Source organism: Triturus cristatus, chromosome 4_2 (assembly GCF_964204655.1).
Source record: "Triturus cristatus chromosome 4_2, aTriCri1.1, whole genome shotgun sequence".
In the NCBI taxonomy this organism is placed as follows: domain Eukaryota; kingdom Metazoa; phylum Chordata; class Amphibia; order Caudata; family Salamandridae; genus Triturus; species Triturus cristatus.
Genome location: NC_140586.1, coordinates 114,097,156 through 114,123,801, shown reverse-complemented (window position 1 = coordinate 114,123,801; position 26,646 = coordinate 114,097,156). Strand labels below are relative to the sequence as shown.

General features: G+C 41.1%; 1 protein-coding gene across 1 annotated transcript in view; it reads right to left on the bottom strand.

Annotated features, from left to right (window-relative positions):
• The window catches only part of LOC146833112 (complement C3-like), a 1,368,049-nt gene that overhangs the window by 994,963 nt on the left and 346,440 nt on the right, over positions 1–26,646 (bottom strand). The window contains exon 11 of the mRNA XM_085600736.1: positions 19,659–19,805. Within this exon, the coding sequence (XP_085456862.1) occupies positions 19,659–19,805 (147 nt within the window). The remainder of the gene's footprint in view (positions 1–19,658; positions 19,806–26,646) is intronic.

The window sequence follows — 26,646 nt, the reverse complement described above, 5'->3', positions numbered from 1 at the left end:
CACCCGTACTGGCTAGAACTCATTGCACAGTCGGAGATCTGCCTACTTCAAGAAATTGGAGCCTGTCCCCCATGTTTATACCAGGTTTTACGACCTTTCATAGACCAGCTATTCCATCTAAACACGTTCGGCCCTCAGGTGGGCTGTTTATATTTGTAAACTTGGCAGTAAATTGTGACGTCAAAGAGCTGGCTACGAATAGCCCAGACATACTTGAGATCAGGATAACCAATGGTAAGGGCAAGACAGCCGTCATATATGATGTAAATGCTAGGAGTACCAGAGGTGGTAGTTCTCCAACACTCCAGTCCTTGAATAATTTATTGGAAGATAGGGTCGATAGCTACTCACTTATAGTTGGTGGGGATTTCAATTTAACTTTTGAACCCCTCGACTGGGCAGAGGATAATGATGTGAATGCAGAGGATAAATTCTGGGGGGTATCCCCACTGGAACTTATGCCAATAAAAAAATGGTCGCAGGCTGCACTTCAGCTCAATGCGCTAACTTTAGAATACAGGTTAAGGGCTGCTAATGGAAGAACAACTTCAGATAGGGGAGGAGGAATGACCTTTGTGGGGCCAAATGGTTCAAGTAGGATAGACTATTTACTAGTGGACCTCACACTTTGGCCGTTGATACAGGATATGGCCATAATTTCATCATGTGACAGTGATAATAACCCCCTTATCTTGTCTATCCAAAATCCCTGGGGTGGTATTGGGAGAGATCCGCCGATACCACTAAGTACAAAATCCTTAACACCTACAAGCGATAAGCGTCGTCTCAAATGGCCTGTGGTATTGGCAGATGAATTAAAGATTGAACTGATTAAGGATGCCCTTCCTAAGCATCTAGCGATCCTAGCGCCAGGGACTATAGATCCATCTAACCAGAGTAGTTGTAGTACCCTCCACAAGGAATTCTTTGACCATCTGGCTTGTTTTTTTCAGGCTCCAAACAAAAAAAAGAGGTTATCCCAGGGAAGACCCTTGGGAAGAGATTCATGGTTTAACAAAGAGTGCAGGACCCTGAGAGGGAGTTTGACTGTTGCCATTAAAAATCGAGAGCCTACTAGTATTCGGAAAGCTAGGAAAGACTACAAACAGGCAAAGTGTAAAGCAAAAAAAGAATGGGATGAGAGGAGATGGGAGGAGTTAGGAGAGGCCATTGGGCATCCTGATAGCCGGACGTTTTGGTCCTTGGTATCTAAGCAAAACTTTGAACGCTCACCTCCCTTGGCAAATAACATTCCGGCTGCTGAATGGCATAAGCACTTCAGTGAGTTATACTCCAATGGTCCATACACTGACAGTTCCCAGATGCTCCATGATATGGGTCTCCGTGCTTGTACACTTACTTTCACTAAGGAGGAGATATTGTGCTCACTTGATGCCATCATTCCAGGAAAAGCCCCTGGCCCTGATGGCATCCCTGGAGACCTTTTCCGTTCTGATAGGGAACACTGGGCAACCTATTTTATGAGACTGGCCAATGATATCTCAGGTGGGGGGAGTATTCCGGACACCTGGAAGGGGGCAGAGGTAGTACCCATTTTCAAGAAAGGGGACAGGTCAAAACCCGCCAACTACTGTCCTATTAGCCTGATAGATTGTGCCCAGAAGGTATTCTGCCGCTCGCTCCTTGTTAAAATCCAGACCTGGATGGAGGAGAACGACATCCTTTCTCCACTCCAGGCGGGCATTCGGCGGAAGACTGGCACGATCGACCGGGCGTTTCGCCTGGTCTTGCTGTATTGGAAGGTAGTTGTGTTGGGCAAAGGCAACTTATATCTTGCCTTTATTGACTTGAAAACAGCTTTTGACCTAGTCCCCAGGGACCTGCTCTGGCATGGGTATGCCTCTGGAACTTTTAGAGCCACTCATTAGGTTGCACGAGGATAACTTTGCCTGTGTAAGGTGGGGAAACCAGGGCCAAAACACTGAGCCATTTAAAATCAGGCGGGGGGTGCGCCAAGGGTGCGTCCTGGCCCCCACCCTCTTTTCCCTATATGCAAATCAGGTGGCTGATCTTTTGTGCTCTACCCCGGCTGATGCCCCATAGCTGGCTAATCATAAAATAGCTACTTTGTTGTTTGCAGATGACAATCTTTTAGTGTCTAAAACCCCCATGGGCTTACAGAAACTTTTAAATTGCTTTAAGAACTTTTGTGACAAGAGGGGTTTGGTCATCAACAAAACTAAAACTAAGTTGATGATGTTAAATCCTCATAAATCGTTTAAGGGTAACTTGGTTCTTGATAATGTTCCGCTCGAACGAGTGAGCTCCTTTGATTATTTGGGAATTAAGTTATCTGAGGGAATGGTATGGAAGAAACATCTGGAGAGAGCATCCCTGAAATGTTCCCAGTTAAATGGGGCCCTGCGACGGGAGCATTGTCTCTCATATACTAGGCCTGTAGCCCCTGCACTGAAGCTGTATAGCTGTAAGGTAGTAAGCAGTGTACTCTATGGAGGCGAACTGTGGGGAACTATTAATGTTAACATCCTCTCGATAATAGAAAATAAGTTTCTTAGAAGCCTATTATCACTCCCTTAGAGCACTCCCCTCCTTCCCTTGAAACTCGATATAGGTGTCAAGTCTATCAATGATACGCCTCTTGCTTTTCTGGCATAGACTACTTACAACTCCAGAACTGATGTCCTATGCAGCTGCTCTTAATGAAGTTTCTGCCCTGGACACAAATCATAAAATTGGGTGGATTAACTATATAAATACCATCCGGGCGGACATAGGTGCGCCAAAGGAGCTAGAAGGTCACCATCCCACATACTCTAGGGATATACTAAAACTACAGTTCTGGGCTTGGGTAGAACAGAAGAAGTTTATGAATACACAATATGGCTGCTTAACTGACTTGTTGATTGATATTAAATCTAGCAGCTGGTTAGAAAGTTTCCTTGATTTAATAAAAGTGCCAGAAGATAGGAAACTATACAATCAATTTAGACACGGTTGTCTTCCCATCAACGCTTTCATTAATACCTGGAGGACAAATATATCACAGCCCAAGGGCTGTCCTTCATGCCCTTGCCCAAATGAAACAATGGGCCATGTATTTTTTGCGTGTCCTGCCTACGCCAGACCCAGAAGGAATTGGCTTATCCCAGTATGTAGACACCTAGGGACACATAGTCATAAAGAAGCCCTACGCATTCTGAAGTCAGATGTGAGACCTTTTTTTGTCTGTGGAACGGCAAAATTTTGGGGCAAATTATGGTCCATTAGAAGAAGGGCTCTATTGACATTATTGATGCAAGTAAATCAATTGAAACCCAAATGATCTGAATATATGGGTGTATATTTTGCATTAGCACTTTGGATTGTAAATATTTGGATTATTTGCCTTTCAATTTTGATGTTAGGATGCATCTTTTAATTACTGAAATATGTTATATTTGCACTATGTACATATTGTATCTTTGTGATAAGCTTTTTATTCCAATTTGTATCCCTTTTAAAATATCAAGAGCCTGTATAGGAAGTATTCTAATTTACAGCACCTTTTATTCTGAATATTGCCATGTAAGACCTATGTGCTTTTTCTTTTATGGTACTGTATAACCGAAATAAAGACTTTTGAGGATGATGATGTAATACGTACATGTCGCGTATGCGCTTGAAGTATCAGTCGCATAGCAATCGCGCAGGACAATATGCACCCATCGCACTCTACGCGGATCCTACACAACAATCCTAAAATGGCGGCTAGGGTTCCGCGCAGTGATCGAGAAAGGTACGCTTTGGGTACGCGACTCTCAAAAATATATTTTTTTTAAATAACAATAAAGAAAATAATATTAATACATTTAAAAAATATAAAATAAAAAAATATAGAATTTCAATATTTTTTAAAACACTTTTTTTCAATTTATAATAAAATTTTTTAATGTAATTTAAAAAATAAAATATCTAAAAATAAATAGTTTAGAAAAATGTAGTAAATCAGTATAAAAAAAATAAATATAACAATGAATACGTTTAAAAATTGTAATTGAAAAAACCTTTGAAATTCACTGAAAAAACCATAGGTTTCAGGCACGTTATAGTTAGGAATTAGCATTTAAAAAACCTTAGAAATTCATTGAAAAAGGGGTGTTATAGTTAGCTGGACATTGCACTCGTACAAAACCATAGAAATTCCCCCGTTATAGTTAGTTCAGCTAACTATAACTCGCGCGCCTGCAATGCACTGCTGATGATGTCACACATTGCATCACTCATGACATGGTCAGTGACATCACTCATGACATCACTGATGACATCTCAAATGACATCACTTATGCCGTGAAATTGGGATGGGGCTGAAATCATCCCATTCAACAAGATGGGCTTCAGGTCTGGCCCGTCTAAATACCACCCATTCAGTCTTATCGACAGCTCACAGAAGCTCTTTAGTAGTATTCTGTTGAGCAGACTACAAGCTTGGATTGAGGGTGCAGGAGTGTTGACTCCTCTCCATGCAGGATTCCGGGCTGGGACAGGCACTATTGACCAAGTGCTCCAACTACAACTCATCTCATCTATTGGAAGTATGTCATGCTGTGGAGTGCGCGCCTCTATAATATTTGTCGACCTTTGGTCAGCTTCTGAGCTAATTCCAAGCAAGGGGTTGTGGGCAGTTCTAACGGACATGGGGGTTCCGAAATATCGGATTTATGTGCTTAGGAAGCTTCACCTAGATAATTATGTGTATGTCAGGTGTGACACTGCTGGGGAGTTAACAGACCCCATTCCAGTGTCTCAGGAGTGATACAGGGATGTGTCCTAATGCCCATTTTGTTCTTGTTACATGTTAATGACCTGGTAACCCTCATCTGACAAACAGGAAGGTCCCGGTGCTCCAGTTCATGGACAACACCTTACTATTCTCAAAATCCCTAATGGACATCCAAAATCTGCTGAATCAGTTCGGTGTCTTCTGTAAGCAGGGAGAGCTTTAGTCCTTGCCAGATGGCCAGATTGCACCCAGCCCTTAATGGCTCTCCACTGGAGAGGGTTCCTACCTTTGAATGCCTGGGGCTCAACCTCAATGAGCATTTTGGCTGGTCATCCCAGATTCAAAACTGCAAACTCAGACTAGAACATTCCACTGGTGGTAGAGGCTTGAAGGGATATAGCTTTCATGGGACGTGGCAGTGTTCTCTGCTGACTATCAGAATGGACACAGGGGACACGTCGGTAGCTGATCAGACATAACTTTAATGTACTTAGTTGGCTTGGAAGTGGAAATACTCTAATGTGCATTTGTTGTCTCTACTCTTTGAATGGAATGCAGGGATTAGGTTGGTCCAAGCTGTGAGTGGCACCCTGTTAGTTGGTATTCACACCCCTAGTTACGTTTAGTTGTCCCAAGCATTTTTATCCACCTCCAATGTTGTCGCCACTCACTGCAGTATGCCTGCTACTGTACACAGGGCTCATCATGTGACCCAACAGCCATTCGTTTATAATGCATCAGAAAACTGTCTGGAACACACTTTGGGAAACATATGAATGTGCACAGAGGCATTCTTTATGCTATGAAATTACTGTATGTATGCACCATGAACGCATTGTTTATATAATGCAAGCGGCATACGCTGTACTGCAGATGTTTGCTGTGTTCTCTTGTTGTAAAACCCCAAACCCAATAAAACAGATTTTAAAAAAAGATAAATAGCTTTCATCCTATAGCACTAGCATTGCAGATTTAAAACTTGCAAGCTCTGGTGGGGATGTCCCTATATGGTGGAGAACTCTAGGGGCACGACAATGTCCATGATCTGGAAGTGATGGAAAATAGTTTTTTCCGACTCCTCACCAAACTTTCAGCCAGCTCTCCATTAGTGCCACTCCAACTGGATCTTGGCATTCAACTTCTTGCCCTCCGAGTAAAACTAAGGGCCTTATTTACAAGCCCCTTGCACCACCGCTGCATCACTTTTTGTGACGCACAGGCGGTGCATTTTGCTGTCTCATATTTACAAGGACAGGAAAAGCCACCCTGCGCGTCTTTTCCTATCCTTGTAAATACGTCCCCTTTACATGCAGAACTTTGTGCAAAAAGTGTGTTCCATGAGTATTGCTGTAAGTGTTCCAATGCAACACCTACGGAACCTGACACATTTCCAGATTTACGAGAAATCATAAACCTGGAAATGCGTCTGAATTCTACGCCTCCCGCACCAAACTCATATGGGACTGCACATGTGACAATGTAAGAATCCATAAAATGCCACAGCCTTGATTGACAGTCCAAATTTCTACTTTGCGCTCTGTGTTTTACACTGAGTTGGTTGTAGATGTGTGGCCTGGTTCTCTGTGAGGTCTGGTTAACTATGTTTTGATGCCGGTGTTTCACAGTTGCATTCAGGAGACAATATTAAGCACTTAGGGAGAATGTCTTGAGACCAGAGAGACTTGGATTGTCTGCATGTACTCTAGCCAAGTACAGAGAGCTGGACACAGACTGAAACACTGCAAATGGAATTTCCAGTGTTGACCACTTTAGTCCCATCACTTGAAATGTTTTGTAACCAGTGGTATTGATCAGGGTAGATGAATGGATGGATGGCCAAATGCATGACATGAATAGTGTGTAACAGGGGGAAGACGTTTGTGAAGAGGTGAATAAGTTCATATGTAAAGGGATCCGTGAGTGCATGGATAGATGAATTGATGAGCCAATATGTGGACAGATGGCTGGATAAACAGATGAAAGTATCGAGGTGTCAACGGGTCAGAGAGTGCCATGCTGCAGTAACATTGAAAGCAGGATGCTACTCTCCAAACCCACCACCTTTAATCACTCATCCAGACACTGACAAAATTGTGTGCATCCTAGCACACATTTACTCAGTTATTCATCCATCCACAATCACCCATATAAACCCTCTCACTTAACACAAATATTAAGTTGCTCAGTCATCCATACTCCAAACAAACTTATTAGTTACCAAGCACCTTCACTAATAAAAATGGAGGTCCACTGGCTTTGCCAATCCTTATTTTGCGAAAATGTTATTACATTACATTTTGCATCAGCTAGATCCTGCCTATTAAAGAAGCAGGTTTCCAAATTGGGGTCAGCTAGCAAGAAGAGTGTAGCAAGGTGGCGATATTATGTGGTATGGCTTGGAGGCATTACCATGTAATATTAAAGCAATACACAAAGATGGACCTCAGATTCACTTTAGTACTCCTTAGCTCAGTCTTAGTAGAGTGGCAAAAAGCAGGCAGGCTTACTTAGAGGAACACGTGTTAAGCATTTTAGAGTACGGACATGGATGATAAGTAATTGACACAACTCGAAAGAAATCTGACACCAATTTATAAAAATAGAGCTTATGTTTATATAAATTTAGACTCCAAAATGGTGTTATAGAATATACAGTGAGAATCAAATCAATCCTTTGCAGAGCTGTCAAACTTTAACATTGAGGTCAACGGATAAAACACTATGTGATACTGGGTCACTTGCGGGGTGAGTTCAACTGAACCCACTTGGAGTTAAGTAACTTTAGTTCTTGCAGGTCCCCAGACCAAGCTTTGCCAGTCAGAACAATTGTACCTTGTCCAGGGAGTCCAGGTACAGAGGTGACTTGGCTGTCCTTGGTGCTGAAAAGCGAGAGCCGCGATTGCTGAAAAAGCAGTACTTGTGACACTCAGTCACTTGCAAGTTGTGTTCAGAGGAGCCCCTTGGAGAAAAAGCTTGTAAGGGCCCCTGGACCAGGAATCCCTAGGCAGAGCAGCTCTACCTAGCTCGGGCTTCTCGGGTGCAGAGGTGTACCTGGCCATCCATGGTGTTGAACGGGAGCTGCAGAGGCTGACTTTTCCAAGCCTGCCGATGCAGGAAGAAAGGGGATGCAAACACTCAACAATTATGCCACAGAGGTGTAGGATTGAAGTTGCAGGATAATTCCCTCTCCTTGGAGCATCAGGTAAAGCAGTCAGTAGTCGGACAGACCACCAACAAACCTTGGCTACCGCAAATGGAGTGATTTAGCAAATCTTCTTCCAGGGGTCCCGGAAATGCTGTAGAGTGCTGACACTCGCTGAGGTTCAGGACTGTGCTTCCCAGCAGGCTGGTTACTTGAGGGTTGGTCCTCGACGGAGCCCAGCAAACAGTCCTTCTTTGGTCTTGAAAGTGTAGTTTGTGGCTGCTGACTGCAAGGAAATAGTACCTCTAGCCCTAAGGAGTACTGGTGATGCCTTTTGGTTGCAGAGGTGTTTACCTTCCTTATGGAACTGGTCTCTGGTCCAGGATGAGTTATAGTCCAGCGGGTGCAGGGGGGCTGCCGCAGGTTCAGTACTTTGTGCCTCTTCTTCGTGGAGTTTTGCCTTGTGCTGACATGGGTCTCTTTTTTGTCCTTTTCTTCCACAGAGCAGATCTGAAGTTCTTGTGTCAGAGGTTCCCCTTAAATCTTGGATTTAGGGTGTGTTTAGAGGTGTGAGGGCCAGTAGCCAATAGGCTAATGATCCTGCGGCTAATCCGCCTCTGTGGTGACCACATTCGGGGTGTGTATGTCACCTTAAAAGCTAGAACCCACTATTCTTGGGACTTTTCAAGATGGCGAGACCTATCTTCAACTGTACAGTTCAGTTAGCCTAACCTGAGGTGTGGCTAGCCATTTGGGAGTTGGCGCTGAGAAAAAGAATACTATATAAATTATTTACATGAAAAATGTAAGCCTGACTAACCAAAAAGCTCAAAGGACAAATTTAACCCACCACGTAAAATAAATACACCACATAAACCATACATTTCCAAATAAAAATCACATAATATTTAAACAAACCATAAAACATAACATTGCCCACCCCAAAAAAATAAAACGTACTGGTCAGTAGCTGCGGATCTTCTGTATCCACGTAGTCAAAATAATCCACCAAAAACTAGAACAAATATTTTCCAAAAAGCCCCCCAAAATACGCAAAAATAATTCAATAAACATCCCTAAATGCAATCCAAAGTATGTAGGAACCATAAGAAAACCGAAAACTTGTTTAAAAAAAGAAACGCTTCTAGAAACCTGAAAAAAAAGAAATCAAAGCGGAAGATATTGATTTATTATAAACCCAAAGTGATTTCCTTTAAAAAAATAAACAATAACTCCCTATACCCATTGGACACATTTGGTGACAAAAACATGTAAAATAAACTAGAAACCCCCCTGCAAAACACATAACATTTCCCAAAAAACATATGCATTACCCTTAATCAACATAAAATACGTAACATAACACAACATATCATAACATAAGGAAACAATACTACAAATGTGTACGAAAACCCCAAACTACACACTAGTAAAAAACACCACTATTAATAAAACTTAGGGCCTGATTATGATCTTTACGGATAGGATGCTCATCACAAATGTGACGGATATCCTGTCCACAGTGTTACAAGTTCCATAGCATATAATGGAACTTGGTGAACAGAGTTACTCCATCACACACACAACGGATATCCTGTCCACAGTGTTACAAGTTCCATAGCATATAATGGACTTGTAATACGGCGGACAGGATATCCGTTGTGTGTGTGATGGAGTAACTCTGTTCACCAAGATCGTAATCAAGCTCAAAATGTACAGAAAATCCACAAACAACACTATACCTAACTTTTAGACCTCCCCTCTACACCCCTACCCTCAAAACCCTTAAGAGACCTTTAACAAGGACTTCTACATTCCGACGAACAGCAGCACATTACCCACCATACCGCGACTTGGTTCACGAAAAATAGAAGGTAGCGGTAAAAACAAAATTGCTACTAAATGAAACTAAAAAGTGACTATTTACCCACAGAAATGTAAGGTAATAAATGTTAAAATGCTGAACAAATGTATTAAAAGTTTAAAAAAATATTAAACATGTAAAACATGTCAAAAATGTTATAAAAATGTAAAATAAAACGTAAAGTATATATTAAAGATATACTAAAAAACCTATGTTAAACTGATGTTTAAAAAATGTACATAAAACAATGTAGGAAAAGTTAAGAAATGTTGAACAATGTGAAAATAGTGGAAAATGTACAAACATGCAATACAAATGAAATATGATTTACATTATTTGTGTAGTAAAAAAATGTTTTAAAATGTATTCTTTATTTATGTACACATACATGTTTATTTTTAATTTGAAATGTATATGTCTAAAAATGTAAAATTATAAATAAAATAAACTTTGAAAACAAATACAGTTTCAAGAAACACAAAAGACAAGGGTTCATGTGGATGTGGTAGGAAGTGGCGCCCACATAAAGTGTGTGTATTGTTGTTCTTATATCGAGTAAGATGGTGCAACAGGTGAGGGAGAACCCCTAAAACAGCCTGGGAGATAGACCTGAGGTCATCCAAATAATAGCATCAAGCCTGTGCACACCTATAGAGTATCAAAATATCATTTCTGTGTCTTATCTAGTCACAAGGAAAATATGGAACCACACATCAAATCAGTGAAAACAAAAGCGAATAATTGTAAGTTGTATCGTTCTTTATTTCAGAACGGTTGCCCAGCCAACAAATGTTTTGTCTGGGGAGGTACTCCACGACTTCTTCAGGGCTCTCTGCCGGTTGTACTTCTGTGCCAGCTGGCGTGAGGAAAGTAGAAAATCCTAATATTGCTGTCCTGATTGGGGACCTAGACTGGAGCAAGGTGTCGTAGCTTACTGAGAAATAATTTTGGGTCTTTATTTAACAGTTGCATTGTGGAGATTGAGCGCAAGTGGTAGGTCCAGCGAATCAGATATCAAAGTACAGATATCCTGTGTCAGCGAGTATGCTGCAACGCCATTCCGTGGTCCCTAGATGACCCGGAAGACAGGACTCGGTGTTAAATGTTTTGACTATATAAAAAATTGTAATTAATGAACAAGTAACTTACCTTCGGTAACGTATTATCTGGTAGAGACAAGATCCAGCTGCAGTTTCCTTACTTTAGAGTCCTCCCCAGGCGCGAGACTGGATCTGGAATTTTTTTCCCATAGCACGTCCATGTGTCAGTAGAGGGCACAGTGCGACTCCATATTGACGTCACCCACCGGATGTGACATCAACAGGGTCCATACAACTCCCACCTGATATCAGTTTCTTCTGTGACTATTTTTCGTGCTCAGAACGTGGAGCTGCATATAGAAACTGCCTATTGAAACAGTGTGATACAATATAAGACACCCTTATGTCCAATAATCACAGATTCTTTTTTTCTCATTAGGATGTGAATACCACAATTAAATGTGAGACCAAAGAAGTCTCAGAGCGGGGACGATGGGCAGCACATTAAGGAATCTGTGTCTGGATCCTGTCCCTACCAGATAATGCTTTACCGTAGGTAAGTAACTTGTTCATCTGATAGAGACATGTAGCCACAGATTCCTTACTTTAGAATCAGATACTACATTTATCCCATCCCGGGAGGAGCATCTGTGAACTGCTGCCATTAAAAGTCTCTCAGTAGATCAAAACCGGTCCAGACCAATGGAAAAAGACTGGACATTTATGGTAATGTTGGTGAGTAATAACATGCTCTACCACATACATTCCTGTGGAAGGAACCCCAGGTAAGTAAAGTCGTAAGACATTAAAACCTTGGGAATAAAATATCCATGTTAGTGTGACAAATCTGTGTCAGAAGCCAACCAACAACATGATCATAAAACTAGTGACCAGAAGTTTCACACGTGCTCTCTCTAAGCCTTCGGCCAAAGATACCAGCAGGAACCACACTCCTCAGAGCCATGATGTTCTCCAAGGCACCACAAGGAGATGGTGTGAGGATCTGTGATCAACATCTGTCTGTAACAAGACATTGCAAAAAGCACACTGTTTCCTCAACAAAACATTAAAATGGGCAAAGAAATGGCCCCTTAACTGCTCTGGATCTATGTTGCATGTGCAGGAAAGAAGAAACTGACATCTGTACATCTGTGAGGAAGTTATATGGACTCCTAATTGACTTCACATCCAGTGGACAACGTAGATACAGAGGCATGCAAAGCCCTCAACCAACGAGTGGAAGTACTATGGACATTTTTGTCCAGATGCTGTCTCATGCATGGGGAGGATTATAAAGTAAGGACTCTGCAGCTAGATGTCCCCATAAGATAATAATATTTATTACAAACATGCAACTATTTTTATTATATTGCTAAACACCAACAATACTTACTAAATAACACAAACTATTTCTACTACATACGGATACAATTAAATCAAATAATTACACACTAAAATTATAACATTAAATAATCACACTTCAACATAAACCAATTTTAACAAAGTTTTGGCCACTAAAGGGGTGGCATTTACTATTCTCACCCCAATCTATACTAACTTGGGGAAGGTGTTGGAAATGAAAGGGGGGACATATACTATTCCCACTCTAATCTTTACCAACTACGGAAGATGATTTTTTATCGGGGTGGTGGGTGGATGATGCCGTGGTTCATGCTCAGTGGGACAGGACCAAATTCAGTGGTTGGCACGTACCTTTCAAGTGGCTACACCCAAGAGCCACCAATTTGAGAGAAATGTTTTGAGTTTGACAAAAGGTTTATGCCAGATATAGCCATATAGTAGTATCTAGAGTAAGTAATCCCAAAATCTGATGTACCTTTTAAACTATACTATGCTGTATTTATTTATTGCTAAAAAATTACAGATAAGTAAAGAACAGCTTGCACATGTTTCGCTTTGCCTTGAAAAAGCCCTTGGCCTGTGGGCCGTATGGGTGAAACACGTGTCAGCTGTTCTTTAGTTACCTGTAATTTTTTGGCATGAAATAAATACAGCATAGAATGGTTTAAAAAACAAATCGGACTTTGGGATTTCTTACCCCAGCAAATACTATATGGATATATCAGGCATAAACCTTTCTCAAACTAATAACAACTACCGGAAGGTGTTGGACACTGAAAGGGTAACATTTACTATTCCCACTCCAATTCAGTCCAACTTAGGGAAATTGTTGGACACCAAAGACTTAAGGGAAGACATTTGCTTTTTGCACTCCGATCTATACTGATTTGGGGAAGGTATTAGACACTAAAGTGGTGACATTTGATAGTCCCACTCCAATTTAAACCAATTTGGGGAAAACAATTAACACTAGAGGGGTGACATTTACTATTCCCACTCCAATGTAAAAAAATTGGAGAAAGTGTCAGATACTAAAGGAGTGACATTTACTATTCCCAATTGAATATAAGCCAATATGGGAAAAGTGATGGACTCCAAAGGGGTGACATTTACCATTCCCACTCCAATCTATACCAATTTGGAGAATATTTAGGGCCTAATTAAGAGTTTGGTGGTCCATAGTACCGCCAAACTCGTGGTTGCGGAGCCCGCTACACCAGTGGTCCGACAACCGTATTACAGGGTCAGACCTTGAGAGGACGGGCATCAGGAATCCGCGATTCCTGGCGCTGAAGCAGCGGTCTTGAGGCCGCAATATGCTTGGCGGTGCCACTGCGGTGGCAACAAGCATATTACAAGTTTCCTCACTGTGACCCTAACCCCAGTGGTGGGACCGCATTGGAAAGGGTGGTGGTGAGGAATCAAAGGGGGCCCTATAGGGACCCCTGATGTATCAGACCAATGGGATGCATCCAGGGGAGCACATGTGTTTCCCCCTGGGTGCATGAACCCCCTTTCCTGCACAGCATTGACTTCACAGTCCATGAAAGGCACCGACATGGGAAAACCATAGGACCACCCTTAGACTACAAGGAAACTCGTAATCTGAAAGGTTTCCTGCAGTTGAGTTAGACAGTGTGGGAGCAGGGTGGTAGCATACCACCCTGCTCCCACGCTGCCAAACTCAAAAGTCGTAATCAGGCCCTTAGACTCTAAGAGGGTGACATTTATGATTCACACTCGAATATAAACCCATTTGGAGAAAGTGTTGGACGCTAAGGATGTAAAATGTATTATCCCACCTCCAATCTAAAACAATCTGGGGAAAGTGCTGGACACTAAAATAGTGACATTTACTATTCCCATTGCAATTTATTACAAGTTGGAAAAAGTGTTGGACACTATAGGGGTGAAATGTACTATTTCCACTAAAACCTAAAACGTTTTATGCAAGACTACAAACTAAAAATTATATATACACACAATCAGTACTCCATACTCAAACAAAAATTTAGGATATATACAATAAATTAAAATGTACTTTTGAAAAGCACACTAACAAAAGCTCCAAACCTATATATGCCATGCACCATGGTGCCTGGCACATGGTACATGGATGTTTGCAAACATGCCTTTTATTACTGCGGCTTGTGTTGCGGCCCTTTTCTGGGCTGTAGCACAAACCTCAATAGAAAACTGCATGTTTCTGACATGGTAGTTGTATTATAATATGCCAGGTGGAACCGTATACTACATGTCAGGCGGTTTCCATCACGCAGCAATGGCGGTCAGATGCTTGTCCGACCGCCATCATAATGAGGCCCGAAATTTTTACCTTTTCTATTTCTATTGATGATAATTTTGACTTCTCAATATTCTTGACACAATTTTTTTGTTTCCCAATATTTTTTTGCTGATATTTTGTCAAAAGACCTCTTAAAAGATTTCTGTTATTGTGAATTCTCTCCCTTACACTTATCATAGTTATTATTTAGGTGGTACCTACTAGTTAATTCGTTTTTGAAGGCCCCATAGGGCATTAAAGGCGGGCAGACCTTTTAATCACACTCTGGGAATCCAATAAAGTTTTTTTTCAAAGAATTGCTGGTAGTATTTGTTATGCCAGAAATGGTCGAAAGCAAAGGGTATAGGGGCTTAATTTGTCAAAGGTCCGTGCCCACAAAATACCTAATTGGCTCCACTATGCTCTGTATCTTGTCAGCTACTATTATGCTATGCTATTTCCATGTTCCTGACCTCGCAAGGCGTGTCACATGACTGTGAATGGCAGTGCATGATAGCGTTCGTATTCCTGAGGAATTCTGTCTCTAGCTCAGATATTAAGTTGCCTTTTACTATATTATTGATCATTCTCTTTAATCATGGGGTGGGCTCTAAATGGATAGTCTCATAATTGTTATGGTTACTTAGGAGATGGTTGTATTTTTTCTATATTTCTTCCTAGTTTGCAAGTCTATGCCTTTACCCTAACTGTTGGTTTTGTTACAAAATCTGTGCAAATCATCAACAGTAATCTACATGATAAGCTATCCATGTTCTCTTTAGTACATAGGGATGTCATGTAGAATCAAAACCCACATTGGTAATAACATTAGCAATAGCAGGTGTCAACACAGTACCATGAAAATGTCTGTCCACTGCAATTTCAAGGGCCACACAATAGACAACCTGAAGTGGCTAATAACTGAACCTGAATGAATCCTCCTTGCACAAGAGCAACGTTGGATTTACAGGTTAGCTACATATAAAGAAGGGATGAATGATGATATTCCATGAGTTAGTATAAATAGTTAAAAAAAATATATTCCATACCAAAATATATATATTCCTTACCAACCACGTGACAAGCATTACATTTATGATACTGTATATGACACTGATTTTCTGGGGATAATAGGGCATCAGATAGGTCTAAGGATGCGCCGATTATGGATTTTCCCAGTGACTAAAAATTGCATGCTAAGGCATATACTAGCACCGACACAAGTATGTGTACAGATACATGTAACCAATATGGAGATTACAAATTATATTGAAAAAATATGGCAGTGGTTCACAAATACTTACACGCCAATTGCCATTACAAATTCTTTGTATTTAATACCAACAGTCCATAGGGAGCAATACATATTTGATTAAAGCAATTTCACAAATGAGCGAGTACACTTCAGAGAAAACGTTCTTAAATGTTCATTCCAAGACACACAGCATGTACATTTGGGCTTCTTTTTAGAGGAAAGAGGTAAGTTGCAATTCCGATCGTGTGGTGCTGCGCACTGTCACATGATGCATCAGGCAGGTCATAGGACGTCGTGCACATGGAAATAGCATCTTGCCAGCAGTAGCCGTCAAGATGCAGAGCATAGAGGAGCCGAATAGGTCTTCTGTGGGCGCAAACCTTTGAAAAAATAAGTCCTTTCTATGCTCTTTTTAACCTTTTCAAGCATAAAAGAATACTACCCATAACTCTTTATACCAAAAAATATTTGGATTCCCAGAGTGTTACCCACCTCTAATACCCTATGGGGCCTTCAAAAATGACATAACCAGCAGGTAATGCCTAAATAATAACAGCAAGTGCAAGGATCAGAATTTACATTAAAAACAGATAACTTCTGAGAAGTGCACAGTATTGATTACTCAGTGTGTGCATGTTGTCTAAACAAGGATAAAGGTAAAGTTCAACATCACGGCGAATTAGCAGTTGGGTTTTAATAAAAACAAGTTTGGATATGAGTCAAGGACATTTGCATACCCATGTGTGTTGCTCACACTATGGGCCTTATTACGATGTCTGGCCGACTTGCGTCCGTGCAACACCGTATCGGTATGGTAACCACCCGACCATCGGTTGGCGGTTCAGCATACCTAATTACAATGCGACCGCACATGGTGCGGTCACAAACTCCCAGTTCTGTATGGGAGCTTGTGCTGCAGCTGTAATCCAGCCGTAGCACAAGCTCCCATAGAGAAATGGGAGTTTGTGTGAATCCCTGTACCGTGTGGCAGGCACCTCTTGGTGCCTGCCACACCATGCAGGGATTCACAGGGGAGCACCATAGGTGCCCCCTCGGCCCCCAACCAGAGGCCACAAGGTTAATGGGGCCCTGCTAGGTGCCCCCAATGTCACTTTCCGATGGACTTTGCTTGTCAGAAAAGCCCACATGGACAGCCTGTTGGAAACTGACATTGTAATCCCAATGGCAGAAACACCATCCATTGGGATTACGTGCCGATCTCTGACTGGCCGATGGACTCCTTGCGCCTGTCGGAATCCAGCTGGAATGACCGTCCGGTTTACTGTTTCAGACACCTACATTATAATGCAGCAGTCGAAACTGAAACCGCAATGAGGCTCGGAAAGCCTCCGACCTGTGGTTGGAGGCTTTCCGACCCTCGTCGTAATCGGGCCCTGAATATGTTTTTCTCATGTGCAGTGCTCACTGAATATGGTCAACTTTTGAAACGCAACTAGAGCTACAGCCCAGAATAATTATGTCTCTTTTTCTGACTTCCAGATATATGACTGATAAAAGTCCTCAGTATGATTTGTATGAATGGCATGCTGCAGTGAATGTGAGTGAATGAGGCTAAATAAGCAAAAAGCATAGAAGAAATGCAGGACTAGAACTATTGTAAAATAGGAGGGAGTATAAGGATCGCTCAAACAATAAGGTCCTAAATAATGCCTCCAGACCATTAAAGTCAAGATTGTATGACTGCAACACATAGACTGAGCGATATCCAAGTACACTGCACTCTTGGTGCTATCAGCAAGGGGTCAAAGTGGCAAATGTACTCCAACGGCAAAATGTATTTGTCTGCCTTTTCGGCATGTTTCTACTTACCGGACCAACCTTCCCTTTTTAAATTCCCTATAGTGTTAAGGCTTATTAGGAGACTTATTAAGAAGTTCCCTCCCACTCTGTTTATCATGTCTCAGTTAATTTGGTGTTAACTTTATTATGCTTGCTCCGTTTGAGTCCCTACATAGTTGTCCCTTAAGGTTACTTAGATTCAAAACTATTTTTCTGATTGCCATAACATTGGTTAGACATGGTAATGAATTATAGGCATTAAGCAAATGCACCCCTGTTCCTGCACAGTGTGGTATGCATGCTGCTATGCAGGAATGTGCTGCAGGCACAGTCACAGCGGCGGGCTGCATGTTAGGCTCTCCTATGAGTCTAATAGCCCACCACGGTGAGACCGCCCAGCCCCTGCCCGCTGAACAGGATTAAACTCAGAATCAGGCGGAAGAGCGCACCATGGCTTTGGTGTTCCTCCAGTGGACAGTGCTGTGCAGCTCCACTGGAGGACTGCCAAAGACATGATAAGGCCCTAAGTAATTGTGCATACAAATCTTAATGTATGTTTAACACTATACAAATATGTTTATGTTCTGTATTAAAGGTTGAGATAATGTTTCATTGTATGCGTGACCTATGCTTTCAATAATGGTATAGCTTACAAAACAACCCAAAAGCTACTTGTGGATTAGATTTGCATTACTCAAGCAATTGGGTAGTCACCAGCTTGTAGTTGTTGGAGCTAAAAATATACCCATGGTATGTCCGTACCAGCCGCGGTCCGTGCAGGTAACAGCGGTGGGGCCAGATATGGGGGGATTTCGAGGGACGATGCTGAGGGAAAATTAATTAATTTACTCTCTGCATCGTCCCTTGAAATCCCCCCTTACCTGGCTCCACCGCTGTTACTTGCACGGACCGTGGCTGGTCCGTACACCAGGAACTAATGCCACTGGAGATTTTGAAGGAGCTCTAAGTATCAGTCTCAGTGATGACGGTTGACTGTGTCTGGGAAACATAATATTGACTATTCAATTTTGCTTTCCTCTGGTCAACACCTCAAAAAAAAAGGTCTTAATGTCATTTATGACTGTTCATATTGACTGGCTGTTGAAGAGGCAGGTGGATATATGTCAAGTGAGGACCTAAAACGGTGGAAGCTTTAGCTCTTCTTTTTATACAAGGCATCCAAAGAGTATTTTGACATTTATGACTACTTCTTGGCAAAGTAATTTTTCGTCGCTACCACACTGCTCAGCCTGTTGTTTATTTTTTTTGTGTGAAAAAGCTTTAAAAAGAAAAAACAATCAACAGATCTAAATATTTCAAATATCACTTTTCCTCTCAAACTGGCAACTCTGTAAAAAGAAAATGTGGCTTTAGATACAATATTTAATTTTTTATAAAATGACTTGGGACACTGAATATAGGGGGTGGTTTTCAATGTTCAGTTCAATGAAGATCCCTGAAATTAATTTATTAACATACCACCTCCTCTATTCTCTCAGATTCTTTAAATGTCACACTGTCACAATCTCGCACCTAGTGCCAGGAAATACTATTCATGCAAAATAGAAGAAATATACTTAATTTTTAATTTTGACTGCACAACAAAACTGGACTAACAAAGAACCAAATTTGCTCTGAAACCCTGACAAAAGATTAGATATTATAGTTTAGGCATTTTCTTCCCATCTTGCGAAAACAAACTTCGTTTTGCTAGGGAGTAAGGCATGAACTGCCCCAACCAGTTAGTTCTCTGTTCAATGTCTTTTCTACTCTGTGGTAAGCGAAAGATCGTTTTAATACATTTTCTTGCAACTTCATTTTGCATTCGTTGGAATAACAAAAACACACAACACTTCTCTCAGCATAGATCAATTATATACATAACGTCCTTCCCGATGATGAATTCTTGAGGACATTAGCACAGCTCAACTTAGCAATCCCTTTATCCAGTATTCTATTTTAAACGTTTGTTAAAAAAAACAATCTAAAATAGAAAATATAACACTAATCTATATCATCCTCAGTACCTTAAGATCTATTCAGCTCTGACAAACACACACTATTTTTTATTTTATTTTATTTTAGCCAGTGTCCTGGGGCAAAGGATCCTCAAAAGATGAATATAAAATAAATTGCATCCACATAGAGCCAAAGCAATCATGCGATTTACCTTAATATGTAAATTTCTACTTTGACTTTCAGTATTTAGTGCTATCGATGCTACTCCATCTTCATTTGTGCGACTTTCAGTGGTTGTAGATTCACAAATGACCAAAAGGCCGGGAACAGGTGATTCGTCAGGGTTGGTCACCACCACCTTAAATTATATATAATGGATGGGGGAAGAAAGCAAACAAGATGGGAACAATTAGAGCACAAGAATTCAAAGACGTTTTTCATGATCCTTTTGAATTTAGTTATCGAGGTTACTCCCCAAATAAAAAAATCACAGTTCACATTATTTTTCTCTTTTATATACCTAAAAGAATGAAAAGAGAATGAAACAAAATCTGAATTTCCATATTATTTTATAGCCTTATTTTCTTTATGTATGTAGAGAAACCCAATACAATATCATCAATAAATGTTTTAAAATATGTCCATATCTTTTATCTGTCATTTCAATGTATAAATCACATTTTGTAAGCTTAAAGGGTCATATCCATTGAGTTGGGCTTTTTGGGAATTTTTTTTACAGTTAATGCACAATTAGCACATGGATCAATGTACCACTTTGTGAAGATCTTCAACAAAAGGTCAATTTCTGCTCTAGCTGGTCACTAGACCAGAAGGAAGTAAATTATGTTATTCCATGGTTGCTAGTGTTTAGGGCTTTTAGGGTGGAATTTAACCTGCCTTTAAATATGTTCTCAAATCTAGCTGGCAGCATTAGCAGTGATTTATAACAGCAATGTCAAGCAAGATTGCAAGTTTATAACCTCTGTTTATTGAAATTATTTAAACAGTTTACAACAAAGCACTTTATCAATCACTCAATACATCAATTTCTAGAGTGCATAGTTACTCCAGGTAGTGACCCAGTGCTAAGAAAACTGGCTTTCATCTTACCCAAATGCAGTCAGACAGCCATGCTCAGACAACAATTCTAAACAACTAAGTTTTAAGGGAATTTCTGAACTGACCTTGGACATTGATCTTACAGGCATGCACCGGGAGACAATTCCAGGCATTTGCTGCTGAACATGTGAAGGACGAACCTCCCCACTTCTTGCATTTGATTTTAGGAATGCACAGCATCCCAGCGCCAGAGGAGTGGAAAGTTCTAATCGAGCCATAATAGTTTAATCTATTTGAGAGGTAAAGAGGCCTAGAGCCATAACAGACTGTATGTGCCAGAACAAGGGTTTTGAAAAGATCCTCTCTCTAATTGACAGCCAAAGTAGCTCCTTCAGATAGGTTGAGATCGATGACTGCCTCAAGATCTTTGATAATAGCCCGGCTGCTGTATTCTGTACTTGACCTGCAGCCTCTACAGCAGTCATGTACAGAATATCGGTGTAGTTTAAATGAGATGTGATAAGAGTATGAATCACTGTTTTCTGTGACTGAAAAGTTGGCAGGAAAATAAATGTTGTCAAAGATGCCTTTAGAGAGAAACGTGAACCAACTACTGCAGCAATCTGTGGAGTTATAGTCAGATGATGATCTATTTTAACTCCCAGGTTATGAGCTACAGTAATACCAAAGGGGATGATGGATGGAGCACTTGAGCAAATCAAACACTCACCCCTAGTCAACTGATCTGGGTTTAATCCATCATCATTCTTTAGCTCACTCTACCACCCCAGTTCAGACATGGCCGTATGCAAATCAGTCTGACCCTGTGCCTCATGGGAACAGTCCAGCCCGAACTACCAAGCCATGTGTAATGAAGACTCTCGTGTTGCTTGTTGGAAACATGTAGTTTAATTAGGATTGACATCCATCTTAGAAGGGGCCTCAGGAGCAACTGACTCCTTTAGAATCCAGCAGCTACCATCAGCACTCTAATTCCATGAGCTCATCACATTCCATTACACAGCATAGAGAAACACCTTACCACACATCCCCCTTTTTTAGCATAAACAAAACAAGCAGATTGGAAGTGGTAAAACAACTAACCCCACAAAAACATTTCTAAACAATTTCAAATCTAAATTAACAATACATATAAATCAATACAGACACTTCTTAAATACCACCATTCCCTCCCCTTTAACATTTTAACGAGGAACAAAATCATTGAACCTCAGAGGCCTCCTGTGAATACGGTCACTCCTTTGAGGGACCGACTCTACTCTTGGTGAATGAGCAACCGCTTTTGGGAGAGAGACATCGCTTGGTATTAAAGCAACACGAGACACACCCCACCAATTACCATCAGAAAGCTTCACAGCATTCTTCCTAATCTCACATACCTGAACAGGGTCTCTGAACTTAGAAAACCCCTTTCCAACCAAAACAGGATTCCTGACGCGTACCCAATCCCCTACTTTTAGCTTGCAAGGTTTCAACTCCACATCCTTTTTATTTTCCAATCTCCTTGAGCTGAACAAATTTGAATTATATTCAGCAGTCTCACACCAAGTACCAAGATTACCTTGTTTTGGCAGTTTCTTAAGAATCCAAAACGGACACAATTCTGTAGCAGCTTCTCTACCTCTCATGAGTTCAAAAGGAGACCTACCGGTGACAGAATGCGGAGTAGTACGGTGGGACCATACCAGTTCATGGATCGACTGAGACACATCCACATTACTCTTAATGGAAGCCTGAATGCACTCCACCAAGACCCTATTGAAACGTTCTACTTTCCCATTACTCTGGGGATGATAGAGAGGTGTTCTTAAATGTTTAATCTTACACTTCTCTAGAAAAGAAGACATTTCAGAGGAAACAAATTGAACCCCATTATCAGTCAACAATTCAGCTGGAACACCTTCTCTAGAAAACACTTTCAAAAAACAGTCCAGGACTTTCCTTGTCGATGGTTCTGAAACCGGTTCGACCTCGACCCACCTGGAAAGATGGTCTACCATTACAACAAAATATCTCAAATTGTGAGGCAAAATCTGATACGGACCAAGGAAGTCAACACTAATACGCTGCCACACTCTTTTTGGACACAGATTTACAGATTCAACTTCACGTTCTGTTACCAACACCTTATCACTAGACCTGCACTTAGTACAACTCAAAACAAAATCCTCAATCTGTGAGTCCATACGAGGCCACCAAAACCTCTCCCTGACCTTCCTCTTAGTGAGAGTAGAACCCAAATGCCCACTATGAGCCAATGTTATCACTTGTTGATAAAGAGAAGAAGGCACTACTAACTTCTCCCCCCGGACCAGCAAGTTACCTTCCAAAGATAATTCATCAGCAACCTTCCAGAAAGGTTGTAACTCTTTAGGTAACAAAGATTCTTTTGGCCAACCAGACTGCACAAATGTGACAACTTCGCTTAACATGCAATCTGAAAGCAATGCAGAAGTCCAATCACTTTCCGAAAAGCTTGCGTCACCTATGTATGCAATGAAACATTCTTCAATTTCTTCTTCCCAATCAAGACTGTCACATTCACAAATGGGGAGACGAGAAAGACAATCCGCACGGGAGTTTTTCCCCCCCGGGATGTACTCTACTGTAAAAGAAAATTCCAACAACTTAGCAGCAAGTCTTGAAATCCTGGCAGTAGTGCGTTTGATCTTTTTACCCGAAAGAATATTAACTAAAGGGCAATGGTCAGTTTTAAGTGTGAAATGCCTACCCCAAACATACGCCTTGAACTTCTCCACACTCCACACACAAGCCAGCAACTCTTTTTCTATTACAGAGTACTTACGTTCAGCCTCCCTTAAAGTGCGTGAAGCAAACCCAATGGTGAACTCACGTCCATTATCCAATTGAGTGAGTACAGCTCCCAAACCATATTCACATGCATCTACAGTGATAACAGTATCTCTTTTCTCTGAAAAAGGTTGCAATGCTGGGACACTGACAATCCTTTCTTTTATCACTTTAAAAGTTTGCTCACAAGCATCAGACCAATTATACTCTGCATTTTTCTTAAGCAACGGTCTGAATGCTTCTGTCAAACTTGCAAAAATTTTTAAGAACTTGGCATAAAATTCACAAAGACCCAGGAAGGATAACAATTGTTCTTTGTTCTTTGGAGCAGGAGCATCCACAATGCTTTTAACAAGGCACGGTTTAGGTTTGATACCCTCAGCTGAAAAGACATGACCTAGATACTCTATTTCCCTGGATTTGAAAATGCATTTGTCCTTCCTTAGGGTGGCACCTCTTGCTTCTAAAATACTCAAAACACTCCCAACAACAGTGTCATGCTCACTTTCACTTTCCGTAAACACCAAGATGTCGTCTTGAAACACCACTACTTGGGAAAGATGATCAAACATACTCGACATCAATCTTTGAAAGACTGCTGCCGCAGAGGCGATGCCAAAAGGCATCCTGCAGAACTGAAAAGTTCCTTCTGGTGTGACAAAAGCAGTCAGATGGCGAGAGGATGCATCTAGTACCACTTGATGATAAGCCGACCGAAGATCCAGCTTTGTAAACCAACAAGAATGGCCAATTTTGGTAATGAGATCCTCAATCCTCGGCAGTGGAAAGTTATCCACCCAGATTGCCTCATTGACACACCTCAAGTCCACACACATCCTAAGTTCGCCATTTTTTTTCTTCGCGAGAACAATGGGAGACAACCAAAGGGTGCCTTCCACCTTCTCAATAATACCTTGTTCACACAGGAGCAAAAGCATATCTGAAAGTTCTTTCCTGACACTTAAAGGTATATTACGTAACTTATGTTTCACTGGAACAACTTGACGTTTGACTTTAATTGTAAAAACAAAATCTGAAATCATCCCCAATTTATCTTGGAAAACCTTTTCAAATTTCTTTTCCCAAAACAAACTAGAACCAAATTGCGCCTTACTATCACCAGACACATTCACAGAACAACAACCACAGCTGGGGGAAAATCTCTCAACAGTAACTGGGTTAGTTGAACCAGGTCTAATAACCAACTTCAACTCAGCTTGATGAATTAATCCCAGGACATTAATACCCTTGCGAGCAACGTAAACTTTGCCTTTGATGTGTGAATCGAGGAACTTGATAGTAGCTACAAAATACCCCAGTAGATCCACTCTGCTGCCCTCGAATGCCACAGTAGATACATCAGGGGGAAGCAGAGAAAGACTACCCCAAGAAAAAATGTACTTCTTGTAGTCAATGATGGTAATTCGGGCACCAGTATCTACCAAGAGTTTGATGGACACTTCATTAATCCAAATTTCCACTTCAGGATCAACCACAGAAGAAAAATTAATTTCTTTCACACACCTAACCCCCAACATTAACTCGACATTGGTACCAGTATTTTCATTTTCCACATCGTTATCTTCAGTGGACACAGAACGAACAGGATTATTGAATCTACCACCCCTACACACTTTCGAGAAATGGCCCCATCTGTTACATTTCTTGCACTGTTGACCAAGAGCTGGGCAGTACCTAAAAGAAGAAACATGATTAGGTGAACCACACCTAAAACAAAATAATTTCCTCTGTGCAAAGTTCTGAGGACCAGATCTAGCCGTATACGTTTGTCTTTTTTGCTCAACAGACGTAGTAGGCTTATTCACAACAGCCCCCGAAATGCAAGTTTTGTTAAGGGATTCCTCAAGAGACTTGACATCTTGACCCGATCCCTCAATACTTTTCGCTATGTCAATAGCCTTATCAAGAGACAGATTCTTACACGTGAGCAAGCGTTCTTGTATCTTTTTTGAACTACACCTAGCCACCAGTTGATCTCTGATCAACTGAGAAGTAAACCCTTCGAATTCACATGTAGACGCTAGAACTTTCAGTGCAGTAACATAAGAGTCAATACTCTCCGATGGTTTTTGAGTTCTGGTGAAAAACTTAAATCTGTGGACAACCAGGTTCTTAGATTTAGCAAAATACTTGTCAAGCTGAAAGATAGCTGCATCAAATTCATCAATGTCGTCGTCAGAACCATCATAGTCAGGAAGGTGGTCAAATACATTTTGACCCTCTACACCAAGATGGTAGTACATCAACCCTTTTTTCCTGTCTGGTTTGAATTTGGTAGCATCAATAGCTACTAAATAAGCTTTAAATGAGCGAATCCAAAGTTTCCACTCTAAAGGAGGATCACCAGGATCTTGCAAGAAAGAAGCTGGCGCTGTGATGTTTTGCATTTTGGAGTAAAATAACAAGCAAAAGCTGGATAAGATGCTAAATAACCAGCGCTGCTCCAAACAGCAAATGTACTGCTGAAACGACCATAAAAAAAAACACGTAGCTATACAACACAGCTGTTTCTTATTTTGACTAAGCCGTGTTTTATTTCCTGAAAAACGAGCCACACAAAACAAAAAAAAAAAAAATACTTGAAAAGTCCACAGGGTGGCACTGCTGTCTACGATTTAGTACTGTTACTGTAAAAACACCTTAACCAGGACTCGTCTGTGCTTACATGTGCCACTGTAAAGAATTGTTGGAAAAACAAAACAAAGCGTAGTGCGATTTAAATTGCTTTAACTCTCCAACCTTAGAGTGTCTTAATAGGATCACCAGCGAGGAAATGATGAACTGCCATGTCCCGTAGCGTAACCGATTACCATGGAAACCAGCAAAAACAAACCAGAGATGGCTTCCTGACGTTGCGTGTTGCGCGATGACGTGCACACGCTGGCAACACGGAAACAAGGATTAAGAATTCCTTAACGATGACAGTGGACAGATGACGCCAACAAGGAATGCGCTCTCCGCCAACACCACAGAAGATTCGAACACGTCATCATTTACAGGATGGCAGCAGCGTCGGAATGATCCCTCTGAGGCATAACGGTAAGACTATGACGTACTTCAGTTTTACTTCGCCCAGTCTCGTTTTTCTGACACAGCTCGCCTCAATCACGCCCACGATGAGTATAGAAAAAAAAAAAAATCGATGAGATGCTTTGAAAGCGCACAAATCGGATCCAAAATCCTCACCTTGCCAGCGAAAATAGTTCACAAGAAGCTTAATTCTTTCAGAAACGAAATGCTTCGACGATTGGCCCCTTCTAGTTCCTCTTCGGTTCTTCGGATTCAAA